General features: G+C 33.4%; 1 protein-coding gene across 3 annotated transcripts in view; it reads left to right on the top strand.

Moving 5' to 3' along the window:
* Positions 1-21,765, top strand: part of LOC143071648 (dmX-like protein 2) — a 102,769-nt gene that overhangs the window by 32,374 nt on the left and 48,630 nt on the right. For 2 of the 3 annotated variants that reach the window (XM_076246112.1, XM_076246110.1), the window contains 17 exons: positions 284-515; positions 1,638-1,783; positions 2,603-2,993; positions 4,313-4,453; positions 4,866-6,467; positions 6,699-6,877; positions 8,847-8,966; positions 9,387-9,484; positions 9,948-10,113; positions 10,787-11,999; positions 12,597-12,883; positions 13,419-13,436; positions 13,851-14,179; positions 16,418-16,530; positions 17,056-17,301; positions 19,298-19,437; positions 20,886-21,013. In XM_076246112.1, the coding sequence (XP_076102227.1) occupies positions 284-515; positions 1,638-1,783; positions 2,603-2,993; positions 4,313-4,453; positions 4,866-6,467; positions 6,699-6,877; positions 8,847-8,966; positions 9,387-9,484; positions 9,948-10,113; positions 10,787-11,999; positions 12,597-12,883; positions 13,419-13,436; positions 13,851-14,179; positions 16,418-16,530; positions 17,056-17,301; positions 19,298-19,437; positions 20,886-21,013 (5,549 nt within the window). The remainder of the gene's footprint in view (positions 1-283; positions 516-1,637; positions 1,784-2,602; positions 2,994-4,312; positions 4,454-4,865; positions 6,468-6,698; positions 6,878-8,846; positions 8,967-9,386; positions 9,485-9,947; positions 10,114-10,786; positions 12,000-12,596; positions 12,884-13,418; positions 13,437-13,850; positions 14,180-16,417; positions 16,531-17,055; positions 17,302-19,297; positions 19,438-20,885; positions 21,014-21,765) is intronic. The other variant, XM_076246113.1, reaches the window with a different exon arrangement.

Genomic DNA, 21,765 nt, shown 5'->3' with positions numbered 1-21,765 from the left:
GCGTCACTGATGAGTCTTTTGTAGACAAAACTTGCATCCAGTGCAAATACCAAATTTGAATCCTAGTACCTATGATGAGTTTATATAATAGAATGCTGTGTTGAAATTTGGACAAGTTCCCATTGCTTAATGAAAGCAATCTTTACCACTCTATACTTACAAGCACTTACTTTTGTGAGATAATTCAATTGAGCTTTCAAAATTAAAGTCTTTCCAACTATCTAACTAAACAGAATTATTTACTAACATCTAATAGCTATATGAAATTGACCTGTAATTTCAGAATTGGCAGAAAACCCAACTTTTACATGTCTTCCAAGAGCAGTTATTGACGGGATCATCAAGTGGTTCAATTGGTAACCTGGAAGCTATTGTTGATCTCAGTAATTCTGGAAACTTCTCAGAGAATTTTTATTTGGTGGTTTTGCAAAAAGATGAAGAAAATCATGGATCAACACTTCATATGTGGAAAATAACCATTTCTTCTCAATTAGAAGCACAAAATTCCACAGAAGGTTGGTATAAAACATGTACGATATCCATTTCTCTCCCATAAGAATGAAACGATAATACAGATGGCTGATTTAAAAAAAACATTTCTTAATTTTGTGAAGATTCCAAAATAGTGTTGAAATTTAAAATCCATAAATGAAACCAACATAAAGTTTGGTAATTTTGGGAAAATGAAAGGAAATATGGGTACATTATTTGTGTAACTCCTACAGAGAAAGAGTGCACATATGTTGATTGGTTTCTTGAATTTCCCCCAATTTTCCAAGCCTGGGTTATTGTGATTTTCCATCAAATTAATAAAATACTACACCAATTTTGAGTTATTAACTCCTCCTTCAGTTTTCAATAAAAATATGGGAACCTTCACAAAGTGATTGCACAAACATTGAAGTTGTGCACTTACTATTACAATGTATTATGAAACCTTTGGAATGATTTGTTCTCAATTTTCCTGACATCATTTTTCGACCATAAAAAATCAAAAGATGGATTCCAACACTAGAGGCGGATTTAGAGAGGGCCCAGGGGCCCTGCCCCTCCTTTTTCTTGGAAAAATTTGGTTAATTATATAGGGAATCACTGAAGCATGACCTGAGTGGGCCCCCTCTTAGGCAGTCAGTGGGCCCCCACTTATGAAAATTTATAGATCCGCAACTGAACACCAGTAAATATGGACTGCCACGAGGTAGTAAATAGTGCTGAAAATTATGTTGAACATGTTGAACACCAATCAATTAATGTTTTATTTTATCCTAGAGCATTTAAACTATACAGAGAGTTTGCAAACCTATTTAGGTGGTGAACCTTCCATTAAGGAGTTGTGTAAAATGTTTTTTTGTATTTTTGTATTTTATATTTCCATTTATTTGAATTTCAGTTTCAGACCATTCTATTGTCTCAGAAACAATCCAAGCAACCAAATCATTCAAGTCCTTGATCAATATCTTAGATCTGTCTTTCAAGACATGGCATTGGTAGTTACAAATTAGAATGAATGATCTTGAAAACAAAAGCTTCATTTGAAAAAGTATATCAGTATATGAGAGCATGAGTAGATCACACCATAACCTTCTTAAGTTAATATGACAATACTCTTTGCTTAATCATATCTTGTCTTTACTTAGCAGGGGGTGATCCCAAGAGGAGTTATGTACCAGATTATAGTTATGTGGATGATGATGGGTCTAATCCGCCATCCAGAAGTTCCACTCCAGAACACTTTTCATCCAAGCCCATGGCTGTTGTCAAATTATGTTTTTCAACAGCAAAGGTTAGAATCTCTATATATATAATTTTCTATAGTTACTGTCCTTTGTGTCTTAATTAGTCTCATAATATACTTTACTTGATATGACAACAATAGTCTTGTTATTTTTATATAGTTACTTCTCTTTGTGTGTTATATTCCAAAATTTAAAAGTTTACCTTGAAAGTGAATTATAAAAAGGTTGTAAAACACTGTCAGAAATGACATCAACAGGTCTTCAATGCAATGAGAAATTTTCGCACCCGGAGGGGTCCTTCAGCTGGCCCCTAAACAAATATATACTGGTTCAGTGATAATGAACACCATACTAAACTCCAAATTGTACACACGAAACTAAAAGTTAAAATAATACAAGACTAACAAAGGCCAGAGGCTCCTGACTTGGGACAGGCCCAAAAATGCGTCGGGGTTAAACATGTTTGTGAGATCTCAACCCTCCCCCTATACCTCTAGCCAATGCAGAAAAGTAAATGCATAACAATACGCTCATTTAAATTCTGTTCAAGAGAAGTCCGATTCTGTTGTCAGAAGATGTAACCAAAGAAAATAAACAAAATGACAATAATACATAAATAACATCAGACTACTAGCAGTTAACTGACATGCCAGCTCCGGACTTCAATTAAACTGATTGAAAAATTATGTCTTCATCATATGAATATCAGGTACAATCCTCCCCGGATTACACCAAAACAAATTTGATTGGTTAACAAATTCCCAAACAAAAAATGAAAGCAATAATGTATATTCCTGTAAATTTTGAAACAACCAATTATGAAAGAGAATATTGACAACATTTGAACTTTCCATTTACTTCTATAGGTGTACACACAGAAGCTACCATTACCAGAGGATGTGGACATTGTCTCTGCTGAAATAGCAGCTGGGCACCTTAGCTCAGCTTCAATTTACCCAGCATGCTTAGCTCCATATCTCTTAGTAACAGCATGTTCAGATGGAACTCTTCGATTTTGGAGGTGTGATTTAACTTCTATAGATCCAGTATATTCTGGACAAAGTTTGTCTCATACCAGTCACAGTGAACTAAATATGAGTACTGTAAGCTTTGAATATACAATGGAAGAATTTTGCATTTCCAAGAAACCATCCATTTCTACCTTCACAAGGTCAGAGGTTACTGATATCAGCTATGATTGGTGTGAATGGAAAATGATGACACAAGCTGATGACTCTAGTGCAGTATATATACCAGGTATTTTAGTTATTTTTATAAGTTTTTAATGTAATCAGTGTTCTAGGATTTTTTTGGCACCTTGACTTACCACGGGTAAGATCAATAAAAAAATTACTTACCCACATCTAAAAGTTAAATCCGCCAACCAATGCGGGCGGCGCAAAAAAAACGATTTCTTACTAAATTTGACAAATATGTTATAGTTATTACTATGTCATTTATTAAGAGCTATAATAAATGCAACTGTAAGTTTATTTTCCTCCGATGACAAGAAAAAAAATCGTTTATGTCCCGATTTAAGCACCAGTTATCAATCCGGATTTTCCGATTTTACCGACACCGTGACCGACTTTTAGAATGATAGGAGAAGAATGTGGTCTCTTTTGCGCTTGATTACACCTAGTAAACGAGTGCTTGAATAAAAGCGCCGATAGACATCGACAAAATCTTCGATCTTTTATCAAAGTTTTTTCTCGTGATTTAATAAAAATAAAAAGCAGATATGGGAAAATTGAAGAGGACCGGGAAATTTCAAGAGTTTTTCGGCTTCCCCGAACTTGAAAATTGACTTACCACCGGGTGACAAAGGCTAAAAAATGACTTACCCGTTGTCCTAATCCACTTACCCCGGGTAACGGGTAATGGGAATCCTAGAACACTGTGTAATTGGCATATATTATGGTTTAGGTATTTTACAATTATTAAATTGAAATATCGCATTAGACTAGCTGTTAATGCACCAAGAAAAGAGGATACAAAATAATAGAAAAAATATCAACATCAGGTGTTCTAAAAGGATAAGAATATCATGTATAAGTACCAGATTTAAAAACATAGGATTATGTCTGCTAGTTGGATAAATTTACTGATGGCCCACTTAATGGCCATGGAATATATCTATCTGTTGCAATTTTGTAAAAACTCATCAAAGATTCCATGATTATAGTTTGGTATGCCAGATGTGTGTTTTGTCTTCATAAAACTCAACAATGGTGCTCAAATCAACACAACTTTGGAAAGCCTAATTAAATTCCAAGTTAAAGAGCATTAATCATTGAATATTTCGAAAAGTTGGGCCAATTACAGCAAAGTCAGTCTATACTTTGAATAGAAAACCTTAACTGTGTTTATATTTGACGTGCATATGTATACATGTACAATTAAGGCATATCAAGTTCCAAGTTAAATAGCATTAATATCATTGAATTCTGTAAGTTGTGCTAAATACGACTCTAGCAGTCTAAACTTGGAATAGAAAACCTTAGCTGTAATGTTATATTCAATATACATGTACAATATATGTCATATTTAATATTCAATTGTTACATTTATATCAGGCAAACCAATAGCAGTAAGCTGTGCCTACAGTGGTAGATTGGCTATAGCCTACAGAATGGGAAGTGTCAAAACCAAGACAGACAAGTCCAAAGGAAAAATGGTCAACTTGTATGTGGCAATATATGAATGTGAATCCACAGGTAACATTTTCCTACAAACATATATGTGTTACAGAAGCAAAGACTTAAGGAAAATTATGCCATCAATTAAATGCATGTGCTACACATGTCCTTTTCAAATGATATTTTCAATGTTGAAATGTATCCTATTTAGACTATGTATCATTGAGATGTTTTCTAATACAAAAATAAAAGAAATAAAGGGAGGTAATTGAAATGAGAGAAGATATCTTATCAAGATAAAATATATGGTAAATACACACAATAGTATTCAGAGAAAACCCACCAGCCTCTGGCAGGAAAACGCACATCCATAGTCAATTAAGATTGGGAGTAATTTTCAGTACTTAAATAGAATTGAAACAGCAAATTAAATTTTATTTGAAGAGGTGTCACTGGTTTTCAAATACAATGTAGATAATATATTTTGTAGGTGGATCAGAATGGCTGTTAGAAGATACAATAGAACTTAAGAACATAAATGTGCCAGAAAATAACCCTGAAATAGATTTAGACTGCATCTATACTCCAAACAGTCCTCCTTCCAACACCCTTGAAATAACAGAAGAGGACAAGAACAAAGGGATGTCCCCTTCTGCTTCACTTGTCAACATGAATCGTCTTACACATGTTCCTAGTATGAGTACCATATTCAGTGTTAAAAAGACATTATCAGCACAATGTGATAACCATGGTATCCTTCAGCAGAAACAACTTGTACAGTTAGACTGGGTCTCAACTGAAGACGGGTCACATATACTAACAGTAGGGGTGGGGTCTAAAATTCTTATGTATGGACAAGTGTCAAATGATATAGTTCAATCATGTCAAAAATCTAAACAGAGAGAAAAGAAACAAGACGGTGGTGTTAAATCTAGTCACGGATTCATGGATGCCTCTTATAGACGCCAGAACTTTGTAAAGTCCAAATCTATAATGATAACTAATATACATGAGGATATTCAATGGATGAAGTTACGATCGATAGAACTAACAACAGCAGATGGATTACCTCCACTGCCTATGCATTTGTCATGGGTGAGAGGAGGAATTCTGGTTGTGGGCATGGACAATGAAATGCATGTGTATTCCCAATGGAGGAATTCGGCTAAGAATACTGATGTAAGTGAAGCTGATTTTGATAAGAGGACACTTGATGATGCTAGTTTGACGGTTTATAGTCTAAATAGTCTGCAAGCTTCAAAATCTGTTGCTAAGCTAAAGCCATCTTATTCCATGCCAAGTTTTAAGCATCTTAACAATCTGTCTCGTAAAAGTTCTGATGCAAACTTATCCAAATTTAATTTGAGTAAATCTAAAAGTGAAAGTACGACTAGTCTCTCTGTGATACAAGAATTTGGTTTATTTGAGGCATATCGTATTGCTAATCCTGTTTTACCACAATACCATCCTAAATTACTTATGGAACTATTGAATTCTGGGAAGACACGACGAGTAAAAGCTATTCTGTCTCATTTAGTGCGCTGTATTTCTGGTGGTGATTGTTACCTTGATTCTGAAGAGCAGGATGAGAATCGTTTAACCAAACCGCGGACAGTTTCTGTCAGCGGTGGCAGTCCTGTAGAGGTACCAGTCATTCAGGAAGAGAACCAGTTAGACTACAAAGAGATCTCTTCTATCCCAGCTCTTCCTATGTATGCATTATTAGCTGCTGATGAAGATAACACTGTGGCACAAGCTGAGATGATTAATGCCCCTGCCACAAATGTACCCAACCAAGATTATACCAATTTATTCGACACAAATATAAATGATGAAGAACTTAATGTAGATGTTTTCTCAACCAGTCCAGAAAACACTGCCACTAGAAAAAGAATTCCATCGTCTTCACAAGGGTACCAGAAACCAACATACTTTGGTGCAGGTCACTCACGATTATTAACCCAACACTTAACCCATACCCAGTTACCGGGTCTGACAAGTCTGGACCAGATGTACCTGTTAGCTCTGGCTGATACTGTAGCTCATACTAAAACAGACTTTGCTGACAGATTTGAGGCTGAGAGTAAATCAGGTAATTACAACTTCCAGTGTATATAGAAAATAGATTTGTAGAATTCAATCAAAATACTTTGCAAAACTACTTTCCAAATTTCTGGTTTGTTCTAATATTTGCCCTGCTTAAAATTTGATAACATTTGGGATAGGAAGGAAAAATCATACATTTCAAGGAATTTATTTCAGGAAGGGGTGATTTCAAAAGTTATGCATATAAGAAATGAAATGTTTTGTATTTTTTTTGTAGATCTTCAGGCAGCAGGAACAGCAGAGAGTATAGATGATTGTGGCCTGAGATTTCTTCTGGCTATAAGACACCATATCTACCTGATCAGAACCCTACCCCCAGTACAGAGAGCCATGCTGCGTCAGCAGGGGCTTAGATCAGCTAGTCTGGTTTGGGCATACCATTCAGAATCAACTGAGGTATAACTCCATATTGCATACATATTTCTTAAGCAGATTTTCCACTTGTGGTCATACAATGCAGACCTTAAGGTGGTACCCAACACTTTCACTAAAATTAATTTGGTTCGTTTAATTTTCATAAAATTTTGTCAAAGTGTTTACTTTGACCCTTTAACAAAAATATAAAAATTTCAAAAATATTGAACCAACCGTTTTGTCAGAAAAAATACACTGGTTATATAGCAGTTTGACAAACACCAAATTTTGTCATTGAGAAGCTTAATATTCCTTTTACAACACAATGTAATTAAAACGTTTAGCTGACTTTACACAGTTATCTCCCTGTACTGTTAGGTACCACCTTAAGGCTTAAATAGCTCACTAAGTACTGATCATGCAAGACAAACCTTCAGGCTGGAATATGCAAGGAAAAACTGCATAATAAAGATAAACCACATATTCCAGCCTGAAGACTTGAATTTGGGTTTAAAATCCAAAAATTTTGATCTTGTAAAAATCTACCACCCTTCAAAAAAAAAGAAGAGCCAGTGTGTCCAGGGGTGTGGAAATGCTATGCCCGACTCGCCCGACTCGTACATTTGAACAACCGGACAAGTAATTATTTTTGTCTTGGTTGCCCGTGGACAAGTAAAAAAATATACAAGACAAAGTTCAAATCCAACAAAATGATAAAATTAATTTCAAAACGTATAAAGATGTTTAATTTATGTAAAAGAAACCAATGTTCAGCAAGTAAAAAACATCAATGTTCATGACGATAAATATTACATGATACCGGAAATAGATCGATTACCAAAATAAATTAAAATAAGTATGCGAACCCGAGTCGCGTAACATTGCAATGGCTTTGTCCATTGACCCGGGATCATCGATTAAGTTTCATCCATCATTTACCGGAAGTGTCATTTCTTTAAATTTTGTATCGAGATTCAGATTGACAAATACTTAATAAAAAGCTGGGCAAGCAAGGCAAAAAGAATCATGAGTCGAGTAGAAAACCTTAAATGCAAACGGAGGACACAGAGTATTTAAAAAAAAAACGGAAGCGAGAATTTCAGACATCGTGGATATCAGATTGCCCCCTGGCTATCTATGGAAATTCGGAAAATAAATTAAGTTTTTGTCTTATTGATAGATCAAAGGTCAACATTATTTGTTGTCAAACTGGTAAATAGAAGGGACGCTTTAATTGCCCATCAAGACAATAATAAATACTCAAGAAAAAACAAGTGTGTCAGTTGAGAGAAACACCACACAATCAATAGTTTATCTATTATTTAGTTTACATTTCTTCAATCACTGTCCTCAAATTTAGTATAATTTTTATGTACCTACTGGCTACAATTTTTATTCCAAAACTGCTGCAAAATTGTCCTTTACATGTCATTTCATTGGTTGGTTTGCTGTTAGGTTTCTATCCCATTGATGTTAACCCATTTCCTACTTTCCTAAATTTTTGACACATATAAACAAATGGATTTCATTTGTTTGTGATGCACAATAGTGCTAAGTAAGAATCATATATTAGCTAACAAGAAATACTTCAATATTTATTGGGATCATCAGGGCAAGTAAATTTTTTTCCGGACAAGTTAAATTTTTAGTTTTACTTTTCCAGGGACAAGTGCTCACAACAAATATTTCCACACCCCTGTGTGTAGTATAAGGACTTTGAATATCTCTAAAAGTTGAATCTGTCTGTTATGTTTTTTTCATAAAAAGATGTGGTATGAGTGCCAATGAGGCACATCTCCATCCAATTCATAATTAGTAAAAAGTAAACCGTTATAGGTCAAAGTACGGTCTTCAACAAGGAGCCTTGGCTCATATCAAACTGCAAGCTATAAAGGGCCCCAAAAAATTACTAGTGTAAAACCATTCTAACAGGAAAACTAACAGTCTAATATATATATGTTGACTTTATTCCTGGTATTATAACTATTTTCTGTTATCTTTATATTTATAGGAGCTATTGTCATATATACCGAGTATGCAGAAAGGAGAGCCAGTATGGGCTGAGCTGAAGGAATTTGGAGCTGGTTGGTGGATAAATAATATTAATATTTTAAAAAGAACAATGGAAAAGGTAGGAAACTATGTGATTGGTTGTCACGATTATAGTTTTTTGTTTGTCTTTGTCATTTCCTCATTCAAAGTTTAATTTTATAATATATGGGTTAAAGTTGCATTTTAGAATCCTAAATGATACTGCTTTGATATCAACATCTTTCAAAGTTTATAACTACCTTTGAAAGTCATACAAAATATTGCAGTGAATTAATCATTCATTAGATTATATCCAACAAATGGCAAGCAAATATATATCTAAATATTATTCAAGTTGCAATATGATGTGTATTTGAATTACCATTTACTTATCAAGAAAACTTTTGTTTACTACAATTACACATGAAATGCATGACATATGATTCTGAACATTATAAAGATATAAGTTATAGATCAATACATAGATTCCTACATTGTTTGTTTATATTAAATTTTCCAGGTGGCCAAAGCAGCATTTCAAGCCAACAAGGATCCTATGGATGCAGCTATATACTATCTAGCCATGAAGAAGAAAAGTGTACTCTGGGGCTTATATAGGTATATTTATTAACTTTTCTTCAAAATAAAGGAAAATAGTACTGTGTGCTTTATGAAGCTTAATCCTTAGGTTATGAAGAATAAAATATGACATTTCATCATCAAAATATAAAGGCATTTGAATTTGTAACTGCCAATTAGTTTGCAAACTGGGTTAGGAAAATTGTTTTTATTTCAACAGGTATCTTCTCCTCTTGTTCATGTTATCAATTGCAAAATCACAAACAAACACCTTTACCATCAACTGGACTTTCAACACTCATTATGTCTCTTCAGTTTCAAATATTAATCAGTATTCCTGTTGGCCAAAGCCTTGAGAAATCTACTGTTTAGTAAAAAAAACTATCACATTGAAAATTGAAGTAAAGAGTAAATACTTTGTTTAATTTGTTTAAAAAACCCATTATATTTCTGTAACAAAAATTGAAAATGAATTAACATTTTTCCTTTTATGATATTTTAGGTCACTGAGTAACAAGAAGATGGTAGATTTCTTCAAACAAGACTTTGATCAGGATAGATGGAGAAAAGCAGCTTTAAAAAATGCATTTGACTTACTTGGAAAACAAAGATTTACTCATGCTGCAGCATTCTTCTTGTTAGCTGGTTCTCTAAATGATGCTATCGAGGTCAGTTATATAACCTGTATAGATGTAGCTTTTCTATTGAGTAGCAGGTGCCCTTTGATGAAGCTGTAAGAAAAGTTGTCTATTTTTCTTTGAGTTAGTTTTCCTGCATTTTTTTGCTGTGTAACATATATAAAACATATGGCCTTGTTATGCTTTGTATTGATTGATTAATTTATAACGATAATATGTAAATAAAATAAGGATCTGTTTTGTTCTAAATTGACCTGCTGAAAATCATGAAAAAGAACAATACTGTAAGTCATCTGTTTGACCCCTCTTTAGGTAACTTCTGAATATGACCTAATAAATTCAGTTATAAAAGTCACAAATATCAGTTTTGTATTATTCAGTTTGGTCTTGGTTTTTATAAATCAATAAATGCACCAATTTATCCTTTAAACTTGCTTTTTGGATTCACTACAAAGGTCACTGTTCCATAGCCTGATTGATGAAAGCATATATATTAATGGTAAAATGCTGTATAGCACCTATATTATGAATTTAACAGAAAACAGATAGGGCATGTAATACTTTCTTTTATTGCATGAGCTTTATCAAAACTTAACTGAATATGATACATAATTTTTCAAGGAAATTTGATAACATGTTTTTACACAACTAAGCCATATTACTTTGATGAATGTTATATGTTAATATATGCTTTTGTACTTAGGTATGTGTGAATAACCTGAATGACATACAATTAGCATTAGTGATATGTCGACTGAATGGTGGAGAGGATATGTTATCGGACAGTGTTAAACAAATTCTCTACACACAGATTCTTGGTTGTGATAAAAATGGTGATAATTATGACATTGATAGAATGCTTATTGATCCTTTCCTCAGGAGCATGTCATTATGGTCTATGAAAGATTTCAGAGGCTCACTAAACACTTTATTACAAGATGCAAGAAAACCAAGCAAAATTCTCCGTAATACTGATACAGATAGTGTTAATTCTCTTCCAAGTGTGTTTAACTTCTACAATTATTTACGAACTCATCCATTACTTGTTAGGCAGAGAATGGCCAATGCTGGAACTGAGATGAGAAAAAAGAGTGTTATTCCTGGATTTACTCGACAACAGACTGTTGTACTTGACGACAGTTCTGTTGTTGTTGATAAAGTAACTCCATTAGAGAGACGTTTGTTTTTCACAACTGCTCATACTCATTATAAAAATGGCTGTCCATTGTTAGCTTTAGAAGTCTTATCAAAACTACCTCCAGTTATAGAGAATGCATCCGCAAAAACCTTAAGGGATTTTGCTCCGGTCTTGTCTTCTGCTGCCATAGAAACAGGAACAATAGACCCATTTAATCAAGAGAGTGAACCTATTAATAAATCTGACAGTCTTAATTGGGGTCAGCCTATTACCAATGGTTTCAAAGAGACTAAGAGTAGTGTTGACTGGAGTACACCAATAAGTAAAAAGGTTGATAGTTCTGATACTATTGACTGGGGAGCACCTTCTCTCAAGTTTGACTTGGAGGAACCTAAATTTGATCTGAGTTTTAGTTCAGAAGAATCTGATACAGAATTAGATTCAAAAGAACAGAATGGTGAGGAGGACAAAATGATAAACGATGTACCAACTGTTGTGGTAGATGAGCAGACTGATTCTAAGGATCAAGGGTCCAAAGGTCATCAGAAGATTGACATTTTTGCTCAACAGTATGCTTTTATTGCATGTCTTAAAGTACTAATGGAAGAAATGCAGACTTTAGCCACGGGTTTTGAAGTGGATGGTGGACAGTTAAGATTTCAGTTATACATCTGGCTTGAAAAAGAAGTGGAAGTTCTACAGTTTCTAAGTAACTATGGCAACAAAGATCATACAGCCACTGACATTGTATCACCTGTTACATCAAAGCCACCAGAAAGTAAGTTTGCAGAATATAATTAATTTGTTGACAAGAGATCTTTAAAATTTTATTTTCCTGTTTTTATTATTAGCCAGTGTGAGTGAGCTGTAGTCATTACCTGGTTGTGTGTTAAACCTGTTGACACATTATAGTTCTTTTAAAATTTCAACGTAGAAGACCTCTCCAATAAATAGCTGAGTAAATTATAGCACAAAAGTTATGATATGTTTTCCAACAAAGTTGTTCATGCAGTAATCAATAGTATAAGTTTTGGTTCCTGTTCTCTTCTTATTTGTTGTGACGTTTGGATTTTTGTTGTTGAACCTAACAGGTAGACATGTATAATGTTTAAAGTCATTTTATTCTCATTAAATGTGTGTCCTAGCTCTAGGAGGTCTATTTCATGAATGTTTCATGAATCCTTTCACATATTACAATGATTTGATGACCACACAGTATACTACACTGCAAAAATATTATTGTTTACAGGCACTACAAATAAGTTGTGTTTTAAGGCCATATATAAGGCCTCTGAGGTTCTTCTGTTGTTTATACTAGAAGATTCCTTGGACAGTGGAATTTAAGACCAGCTTTCACTTTATTTTTGTATTATAGGTCCTTCAGACTATGGGTTTGAGGATCAACCCCCACTAGATGTACCAACCAGACCAGCAAGGTCTATGTCTGTTCGATCTGATTCCTCATACAAACCAACATTACATGAGGTCATCTTAGCAGAGAAGATGGACTTCCAGTCCAAGTTAGAGAGAATGGCAAACAGAAAACAGTGGTTAAAAACACATCAGCAATTGTTACGTACCCTAGCTAGCTATTGTATGTTACAAGGGGCTGGTGGAGGAGGATTGGCCTCTGTTCAGATGGAATTACTGCTGCTTTTACAGGTGAGAATTATCCCCCTTATCAAGCATGGACCAAACTGACTTTACTCTGCTAGTAAGACCCCATCTCAAATGGAATTCCTGCTCTGATTAAGAGAGAATTTTGGTAATCTCTAAACTCAACAATCAACAAACTTTTAAAGAAGATGAGCCTCTGTTATGACTTCTACTTTTAAGGTGAAAAAGTTGTTGGACATATGGTATGGATTACTGTAAATTCAAAAATTATTGCGAAGTTTTTATTATTGCAAAAAATGCGACGGAGTTTTAAACACAATAATTTAAACTCACATTTTGAAATACTTTATTTGAATTAAACAGGATTTTTCTCAAAATTGTAAAAATTAAAATTGCATTTAAGTCTGAATTGACTAAATCGTAATACTAAATGCACATTATAATTTCTGAATTTACAGTATGTTAAATTATACTATGAAAAAAATTTAATGGTAGAAACAGAGGATTTGTTATTTCATGCTGATTCATGCAATATTAATATTTCTATCTTTAGGACGCAATGTTATAATGTATTTTTCAGGAGGGCACACAACAACAGGTAAATTACCTTGCCTTTTCCGACAATCTTTCCTCTGCCAAGAGCATTTTTGACTTGATTTCTTAATCTTCCAAGGGTGATCGCTGCTTTTGCAATACTCAAAATATAGTGCATTGATCTAAACATTCTAAACATCCTATCCATGAAATTTATCATTGAAATATATACTCAGATATTCAAGTTATGAAATGAGGTTATACATTTGTACTTGTCAAGAAAATTACATAACTTGTGCAACATGCAGAAATCTAACATCTGTTCCAAAAAATTTCAATGATATCATTTTTAAAGTAATCTGTAAAACAGGAAAAGATGTAGTTACAGTCATTATGTCATTTTCCATTTCCTTCCATTATTCACTCCGTTTTAAAAAATGCTTTGCAATATTAAAAATATTAAAAATATATTTTTCAGGAATTACAACAAGAGAAAACACAGCAGCAGTTATTATCTCCCTTGCCATTCCCTACAACACTTCCTTTACTGTCAGCAGCCATTGCTAGTTCTAAAACTGTGATAGCTGATCCTATCCAGCACATACAGTGTATGTCACAGGATCTTCTGCATTCTGTTATAGAGATAGTGGCTCCACCTGGTGTGGATAGTGCAATAAACACAATATTTACGATGAGAAATCTGAGTATAGCATTGTCCTCATGTATATATCAATGTTTGTGCGACTGTGATAGTTTTGTTGTGTCGCTGAAGGAAAGTAATGATGCTAGTCTTGAAGGTTTTACTAGGTAAGTTTAATAGGGATGGGATATTTATAATCTTGAAGATTAACCCTTTCCCTTTCATGCATTTTAGACCTTTAGTTATCAAAAATACATTATCGAAGTTTAAATGAATACAGCATTTGCATCAATGGTCATACACATGTCATGTTGGGCTCAAATGAAAGATAATGGGTAAAATATTTCAAAAAATTAAGTTTGAAGATAATTCGTCATTTTTTGGTCACGTGGTATATTTCTAAAAGTCATGTGACTGTTGGAGAAAAAGTGAAAAAATACGAAATCCTTGGGCAAAAAGTCGTGCAGAGACATATTGGTGGGCTAATAGGGTCAGGTTTTGGTGGAAACACAATGCCTCGAGTCTGTTGAAGCCATATAAGTTATCATAGTGGTATAAATAGACGCATAACGTGCTATAGGCCTTGAAATATCGATGTCCGTACCATTCAAAATAATTGATTTTAGACGCTCTTTTTGTCTGATTTCAAACTTTGACCCTAGTTATTTGTCTAATTCGTTTTCAATCAATCGGCAACCTAAACTTTGTTTTTACAAGGGAAAATTCATTGAATTACCAATGCTAGCTTGATCTGGGACACCCTTGACCGAGCCCGATGGAGCAAAGGGGGTAAAAGAGGGGGGGCAATTTTGCACACACATTCTTTTAAAAAAATTTCATAGGTTTCCTTTTTGAAATTGAAAGTAAAGTTTACATTTAATGTAGGAAATTAATTTTCCAACTCCGGCAGTGGGATTCGAACTCTCAATCTTAGCGCCTTGGGATAGATCATCGTACCCCTGCGCCACTGGCATTGTAGTGAATTAGTTGAAATTTAAGTACTTAAGTATACTACTACGGAAGAAATTAAAAAAAAAAAAACAATATAAAGATTCTCACCCAGTTTGTTTTCTTTTTGGAATTGTGTGTTCAGATGATAATTTTTTGTTGCCAAATGCATGATTTTTACGCAAATCTAGGAGGAATCCACTCTTTAAACTGTCATTTTATCATTGAAATATACATGTTCCTTTATTCAAACAAAAGTGTTTTCAACTTCAGTATACCGCAACACTTACAAAACCATGTTTTGTTACATCTATTTCAACTTTGCCAAAAAGATTCAGAATATTTTAGCGGTTTTTGTCTCTTTTCTCATAATATCTTTAAGAAATGACTTCAGATTTTTAGCGTATTTCAAGTTTGTGAATGCGCTGCTACACTAAAAATTACATTTGCAACTAGTGTACAAGTTAGAACTATTAGTTTAATACTATTCTTCAAAACCTCACTGCACAGTTATTGAAAAAAGTCATAAATCCTCTTAAAAGAGCAGCTTTCTTTGCACTTCTTTTTGAGAATATTCCTTAAAATTCGAAGAAAAATAAATGGTTTTTACAGAAAAATTACACATCAGTAAGGGGCGACTTGTTTATTAACTAATAATGATAGAGGTTTGATGCACATTAAATCGCATTGCTGGTTATCTGAGGATTAATTTGAGCCCTTAACCACATCTGTACGTCAGCAAATGGTGATTAAACAAGTCTAAATGTCCCAAAAAAAGCTTGAAATTGGTTTCACCGGTAAGCTGTACCAGTGTGAAAGGGAGAGGGTTAAACTACCTAATCAAATTGAGAATGGAAATGGGGAAAATGTCAAAGAGACAACAACCCGACCAAAAAGCAGAAAACAGCTGAAGGCCACCAATGAGTCTTTAATACAGCTAAAAAATCTTGCATCCGATGGCATTCTTCCGGTGGCCCCTTAACAAAAATGTGTACAAGTTCAGTGATAATGGATGTCATACTAAACTCTGAATATATTAGTGGATTAAAATTAAAAATCATACAAGACTAACAAAGGCCTGACATTATTATGCTTTTAAGTGTTTCTGTTTTTTTGGTGTACACTCGACCACTCCTGTGTTTAATACTGAGTCTACTCCAGAAATATATGTTTCACTCACACTAAACGAGGTATCATATGGTATTCCTTGATTATCCTTGTTTTATCATTCCTGATACTGAAATTAATAAATCCATAGTTTATAAGCTATAACCTTGTTGCTGCCATATATCAATAGGTTTCATGGAAAACAATACTTTTACACTATAACAAAAAACAAACAGTTATAATAAATTTGTTACTATATTGAAATTTTATATTATATTATAATTTTAATTTTATTCATTTCAAGAATATTGTAAGTAACTTATTATTATCAATCAACTTGTTTTTCCTAGTCATAATTTTACCAGTAGTCAGGCAGGCCATTTAATGGCCGGAGTGCAGAAGTATCGTAGACGATCTAATACAGGGGATGATATCATTAATACCTCACCTGTAAAGTGGCCAGGTAGGTATTCTGTTAGATCTTATGCTGCATATTAATTTTGCTATTTCTGTTGAGAGTCACATCAGTGATGAATTTACTCCTTTAAAAAGTTCATTTTGACAAATAAACAATGAATATATACTGAAATCATCCTTATAAATGTGTTCTTTGCTGTATATAAAAAAAAAGTAGATGTGGTGTGATTGCCAATGATACAACTCTTCACAAGAAACCAAATGACACAGAAATTTAAAACAGCTCTATGTCACCGTATGGCCTTCAACAATGAGCAAAGCTAATACTGCATAGTCAGCTTTTTTCTATGTACATGTAAGGGTAAAAAGAAAAAGAAGAAATAAAACAATGTTATTTTCCAGCTAGGTAAGGTGATACACTCTTTAATTATCTTCTTCCGTGATACTTCGTTTAGAAAAGATTGCTGTTAGTCAGATGAAAAGAAATCACTCAAGTGAATAGATGTATACTTTTTGTCAATAGAAGCTTTTATTAACATCCTTCTATTGTTTAAGTCTATCTTTATTACAGGTGTGACATCTCTTAGAGTGTTGTTAGCCAGAGAAAAAGATGAGGTTGCACCCAAGTTAAACATCCTCCTATGTGAGTCTATGTTAGCTGTGTATATCAGCCTTCTAGTCAATGCCCTGGCAGCATATGATTGCCACATGTTGTACAGGCTGGTAGCACATAGATTTCATCAACAGCTATGGGCAGCTTTGTTTGGGGGAGGAGTTAAAACAGCTTTAAAACTGTCGTCAGGGACGCCATTACCTCGTAAGTACTTCATACATCAGGAGGGATACAAAAAGTGAATTTTTTAAGGATAACTTTTCTTTGTTTGTACTTTTAAGGGAGAACAAATTAAGGTCAGCCTAAAGGTGTCCACATAGACATGCTTACATTACAAGACATAGTAAGGTTAGCGGAACAGGTCCCCAGTTATCACTGAAAAGTACTTTTGATGATAAATATAAGAGTAGTCAAGGCATTTACTCTGACAGTTTTAAACATGTAAAAAACAACATTTTTTCATGTATTTCTAAACAGTTACACATTATTATTAAACTGCTGAAATTTACGTTAATGAACTTTATATGTTAAATTTGGGTAAATGCCATGTAAGTCAATTTATTGACCATATGACATCAAATACATTTAACTGAGACAATGATGAGATAAGCATAAAAGATAATGTTAATCAGTAAATTTTTGACGGGAGATTTAATCATTTATGTTGGAAATAGTTTCTATTGTTATAATTGCAGAAGACTACAATCATAGAAAACAAAACATTAAAAACATGAAATTCAATATGGAAAAACACTGCTTTACAGTAACTACTGATAAATTTTAGTCAAAATATTTTGACAGTGCTTATATTTTCTTGTATTTGAAAGGAGACACTGATATTTACTCTGATGCAGGTGAGCCATTGGTTATCAGTTTTAATTTAAGACCTCTTTCTGGTTGTCCCATTATGTTTTCTATCCGTTTTCCATGATGGAAAGCATACTTACAACTGCTTCAGAAATACTGATAAATGTATTAATTTCCTTATCAAGCAAGCTGATGTTATTTACAGCTAGTGGGACTTTTTTAAATGAATTTTCTTCTTAAACATTACAAATTTATGTAAAAAAAGATTCAAACAGCTGGGGAACAACAAAACAAAAAATATAGAATGCTTATTGAGTAAGTCTTAAACTGACTGATTTTGTCTACGTCTTTTGAATGGTATAAAATGTCTTCCATTGTGCATGTGCTACCTTTTTTTCTGTTTTTATTCTCAGCAGTGTTTGCTTTTGATCAAAAGGTATAGGAAGATTATTAAGTAATCCCAGATTTAGCCTTTGCCTTACCTGTGCAAGAAACTGTCAGTACTGGAACTAGAAGTGGAACATTAAGTCTTGTCCAGGGTTTGGTAGCCAAGCAGACCACTTTCTCCCTTGTTATTGATATGAATACTACCTTTTTTATGCCCCCACTACAGATTAAGTTTTAATTTTGGTGGCTTTAATTTTACAATTCTTCTCTTGTCCCTTTATCATGTTTTATATGCAAGCAGGAGCATCATCTGTTTTAAGGACACATTCCCAATTCATTTTATTAAGTGGTGTTTGGTTTTAAACTTTCTTGTTGATGAAAAAGTAAAATGGTGTGCATAGACATTTGGTAATGTTCATCTCATTTATATGCATCTTTGATCATTTTAAACTCATGTAGTACTTTAAGTGTAGCCTTTAACCTTAAAGATTTCTATCATAAAATCAAATATTTCAGTGTGTTCAGTAAATGCAGCCCAACATCGCTTTACATGAATTTTCTAAAGGCAAACTTATTAAAAAAAGAAATTGCTTCATACATGTATGTATACAGTTTACTCTAGTTATCTCAAATTGTTTGGACTGACACACATTCTTTGAGATATAAGGAGTTATATGTAATCCATATTTCTCAGTTAGATCAAACTGTTAACTTTGAGATAACAGGCTTTTTGAGGTAAAAGAATTTGATATATTTAAGAGAGGTATTAACTTAAGAAACAAGGTTGTTGATAATTTAGACCTTAGTCCTTAACAAAAATTTTATAAAATAAATATTTGAATTTAATTCACTACCATACATAATTGATATATGTAGTTGATAAATACATGTTGATGTAAAACAAGCTTTAATACTAAGTTGATGCTAATCATAATTATTTTCCTGGGTTTCAATGACCTGTTTCACAGCAATAACAGTGCTTTGATTTATTTCTTTTATATTGCAGAGGATGATGAACTATCCAGACAGAGACGAAGGTTACACAATAAAGTACTGGGTCCACATGTGCCAACCAAGGAAAAGACAACTTTCAAAGAAACTTTTCTACCACCAGAACTTAGTATGATCACATTCTTCATGACAAAGGTACATAGTATTCCTACAAAAAAACCTAAACAGAAAAATAAACATGTTTATTTATGATTATGGTGTATATAGGAACTTTGACTGTGTCAGAATAAATAAATATTTATTACTTGATGAAAAGATTCAGCAGACTTGTATGGTATAATGTGGTTGGTAGTACAAAACGTTTTACATTGAGCTGATTTCTTGATTTGGTTTGTCAGTACACACACTAAATTCCTCCTACATAACTGTGATCTGTTTTCACACAGGATCTGAATTATTATTTAAGGGCATATAATATAAACAAGGTCTCAAATCAGTTTTCCCTTCCTTTGTTTTGTAATACTCTCTTGTAAATATTGAAAAAAGAATACACTTTCAGGGCTGCCCTTTCCAGTTTTTAAGCATTTTTTGTGGTAAGCAAACAAGTGATTTTTCACCCATATGTTCCTGTCATTGAAAACCACAAAGTTGTTCCAATTATGGAATATAAAAGTTCATAAATAAACAGGGCAAAAAATCAACCATATAACAAAAGTTTCAATTTATATGAAGGCTTTTACCAAAATTAGTTTAATTTTCATACGACCGCAAAAATTAAAAAAATTATTGTATATTGGTATCACGTTGTCGTCGTCGTCGTCTTAAGACGGATAACTTTAATTTAAGTGAATAGAAATCAATAAAATTTTAAGACAATGTTTATAACCAGAAATGGAAGGTTGGGATTGATTTTGGGGTTATAATCCAATAGGTTTAGAAATTAGGGGCCGAAAACAAGCATTAATCTAGTTTCAGAACAAAAAGTTGTGTATAAGTATTTCAATTGCTCTGAAATTATTCCACAATGTTCATACTATTAAGTAGAAAGTTGGGATTTATTTTAAGGGTTATGGGGCAAACAGTCTAGGAATTAAGGGACAAAAACAAGCATTTTAGTAGTTTCAGGACAATAAATTATGCGTAGCTATATGGATCTCTCTTACTTTGTACCACAAGGTTCCATATAACAAAGGGAAGGCTTGTATTCCGTTTGGGGTTAATATCCCTGAACAAATAGGAATAAGGGGCCAAAAAAGGGCAAAAAAAAGAAGCATTTTTCTAGTTTACAGACAATAACTTTAGTTCAAGTGTATGGATCTCTCTGAAATTATACTACAAGGTTTCTTACTACACAGGAAAGGCTGGAATTGAGTTTTGGGGTTCATGCTCCAAGGAAAGGGGGTTCAATAAGTGAGGGGCCAAAAAAAGGGGCCCAAGTAAGCATCAAAATTCAGAGCTGTATCAAGCTTGAATGTTGTGTCCATACTTGCCCCAACTGTTCAGAGTTCAACTTCTGCTGTCGTATAAAGCTGTGCCCTGTGGAACACCTGATTGATTTATATCTTGCACAACTAATAAAAATTTACCATATAGGTAATAATAATAAGTATATGAATTGTATATTAAGTTTGATATTTTTTCAGCCATTTTCAACAGGCTCTGGCTATGGAGAATTTAACTATGACTCAGAGGAGTCTTTGTCGTCAGAAGAGGAAGATTTATCAGAAGAGGAAGATGAAGATGATGATACATCAATGAGACCTAAAACACTGTTAGTAAATCATTGTTCATCATTAAAGAGACCTTTCACATAGTTTGTAATCAAACAGGCCTATCATATAGTTTTTATTCAAACAGACCTTTCACATAGTTTGTAATCGAACAGACCTTTCACATAGTTTGTAATCAAACAGACCTTTCACATAGTTTGTCATCAAACAGGCCGATCACATAGTTTTTATTCAAACTTACTTCATGATCAATTAGACCTTCTACAGTGTTAGAAATCAAAATAGATCTATCATATTGTAAAGTAACTAACCATGCATATCTACATCCTTCATACAAATATGTAATACATAAGCCAAAATTCATTACTTAAGAAAAAGAGGAAATAATTGTCATAGAAAACTTGAAATCTACATCTGTTGTATAACTATATATAGGTTAGTCCTAAAAGGAAATTATTGTAATAATTGTAATGCCCTCACCACTCAGTATACATAGCTGTAGCATATAAAATTACTTTTTTATGGCCCCGCAACGAAGTTGTCGGTGCCATATAGTTTTATCCTTGTCCGAAATTCCAAATTACGTAATTCCGTCATTCCATCATTCCGCAACAAACCATTATACAGAGTTTTTTTCTAAACTCCTTTAGATATTGGGCTCATTTTTGGTATGTAAGTTAACCATGATGCGTTACAGATCAAGTATAAGTTTCTTTCCGCTCCACTAATTTTTGCCGAAATTGCGGGCTTTGGACTTTGAGAAATTGTTGAAAATCACAGTTATACAGACTTT

The sequence above is a fragment of the Mytilus galloprovincialis genome, chromosome 4 (genome assembly GCF_965363235.1).
Source record: "Mytilus galloprovincialis chromosome 4, xbMytGall1.hap1.1, whole genome shotgun sequence".
NCBI classification, from domain to species: domain Eukaryota; kingdom Metazoa; phylum Mollusca; class Bivalvia; order Mytilida; family Mytilidae; genus Mytilus; species Mytilus galloprovincialis.
Note: the sequence above shows the minus strand (reverse complement) of the source record. Positions and strands in the feature narration are given on the sequence as shown.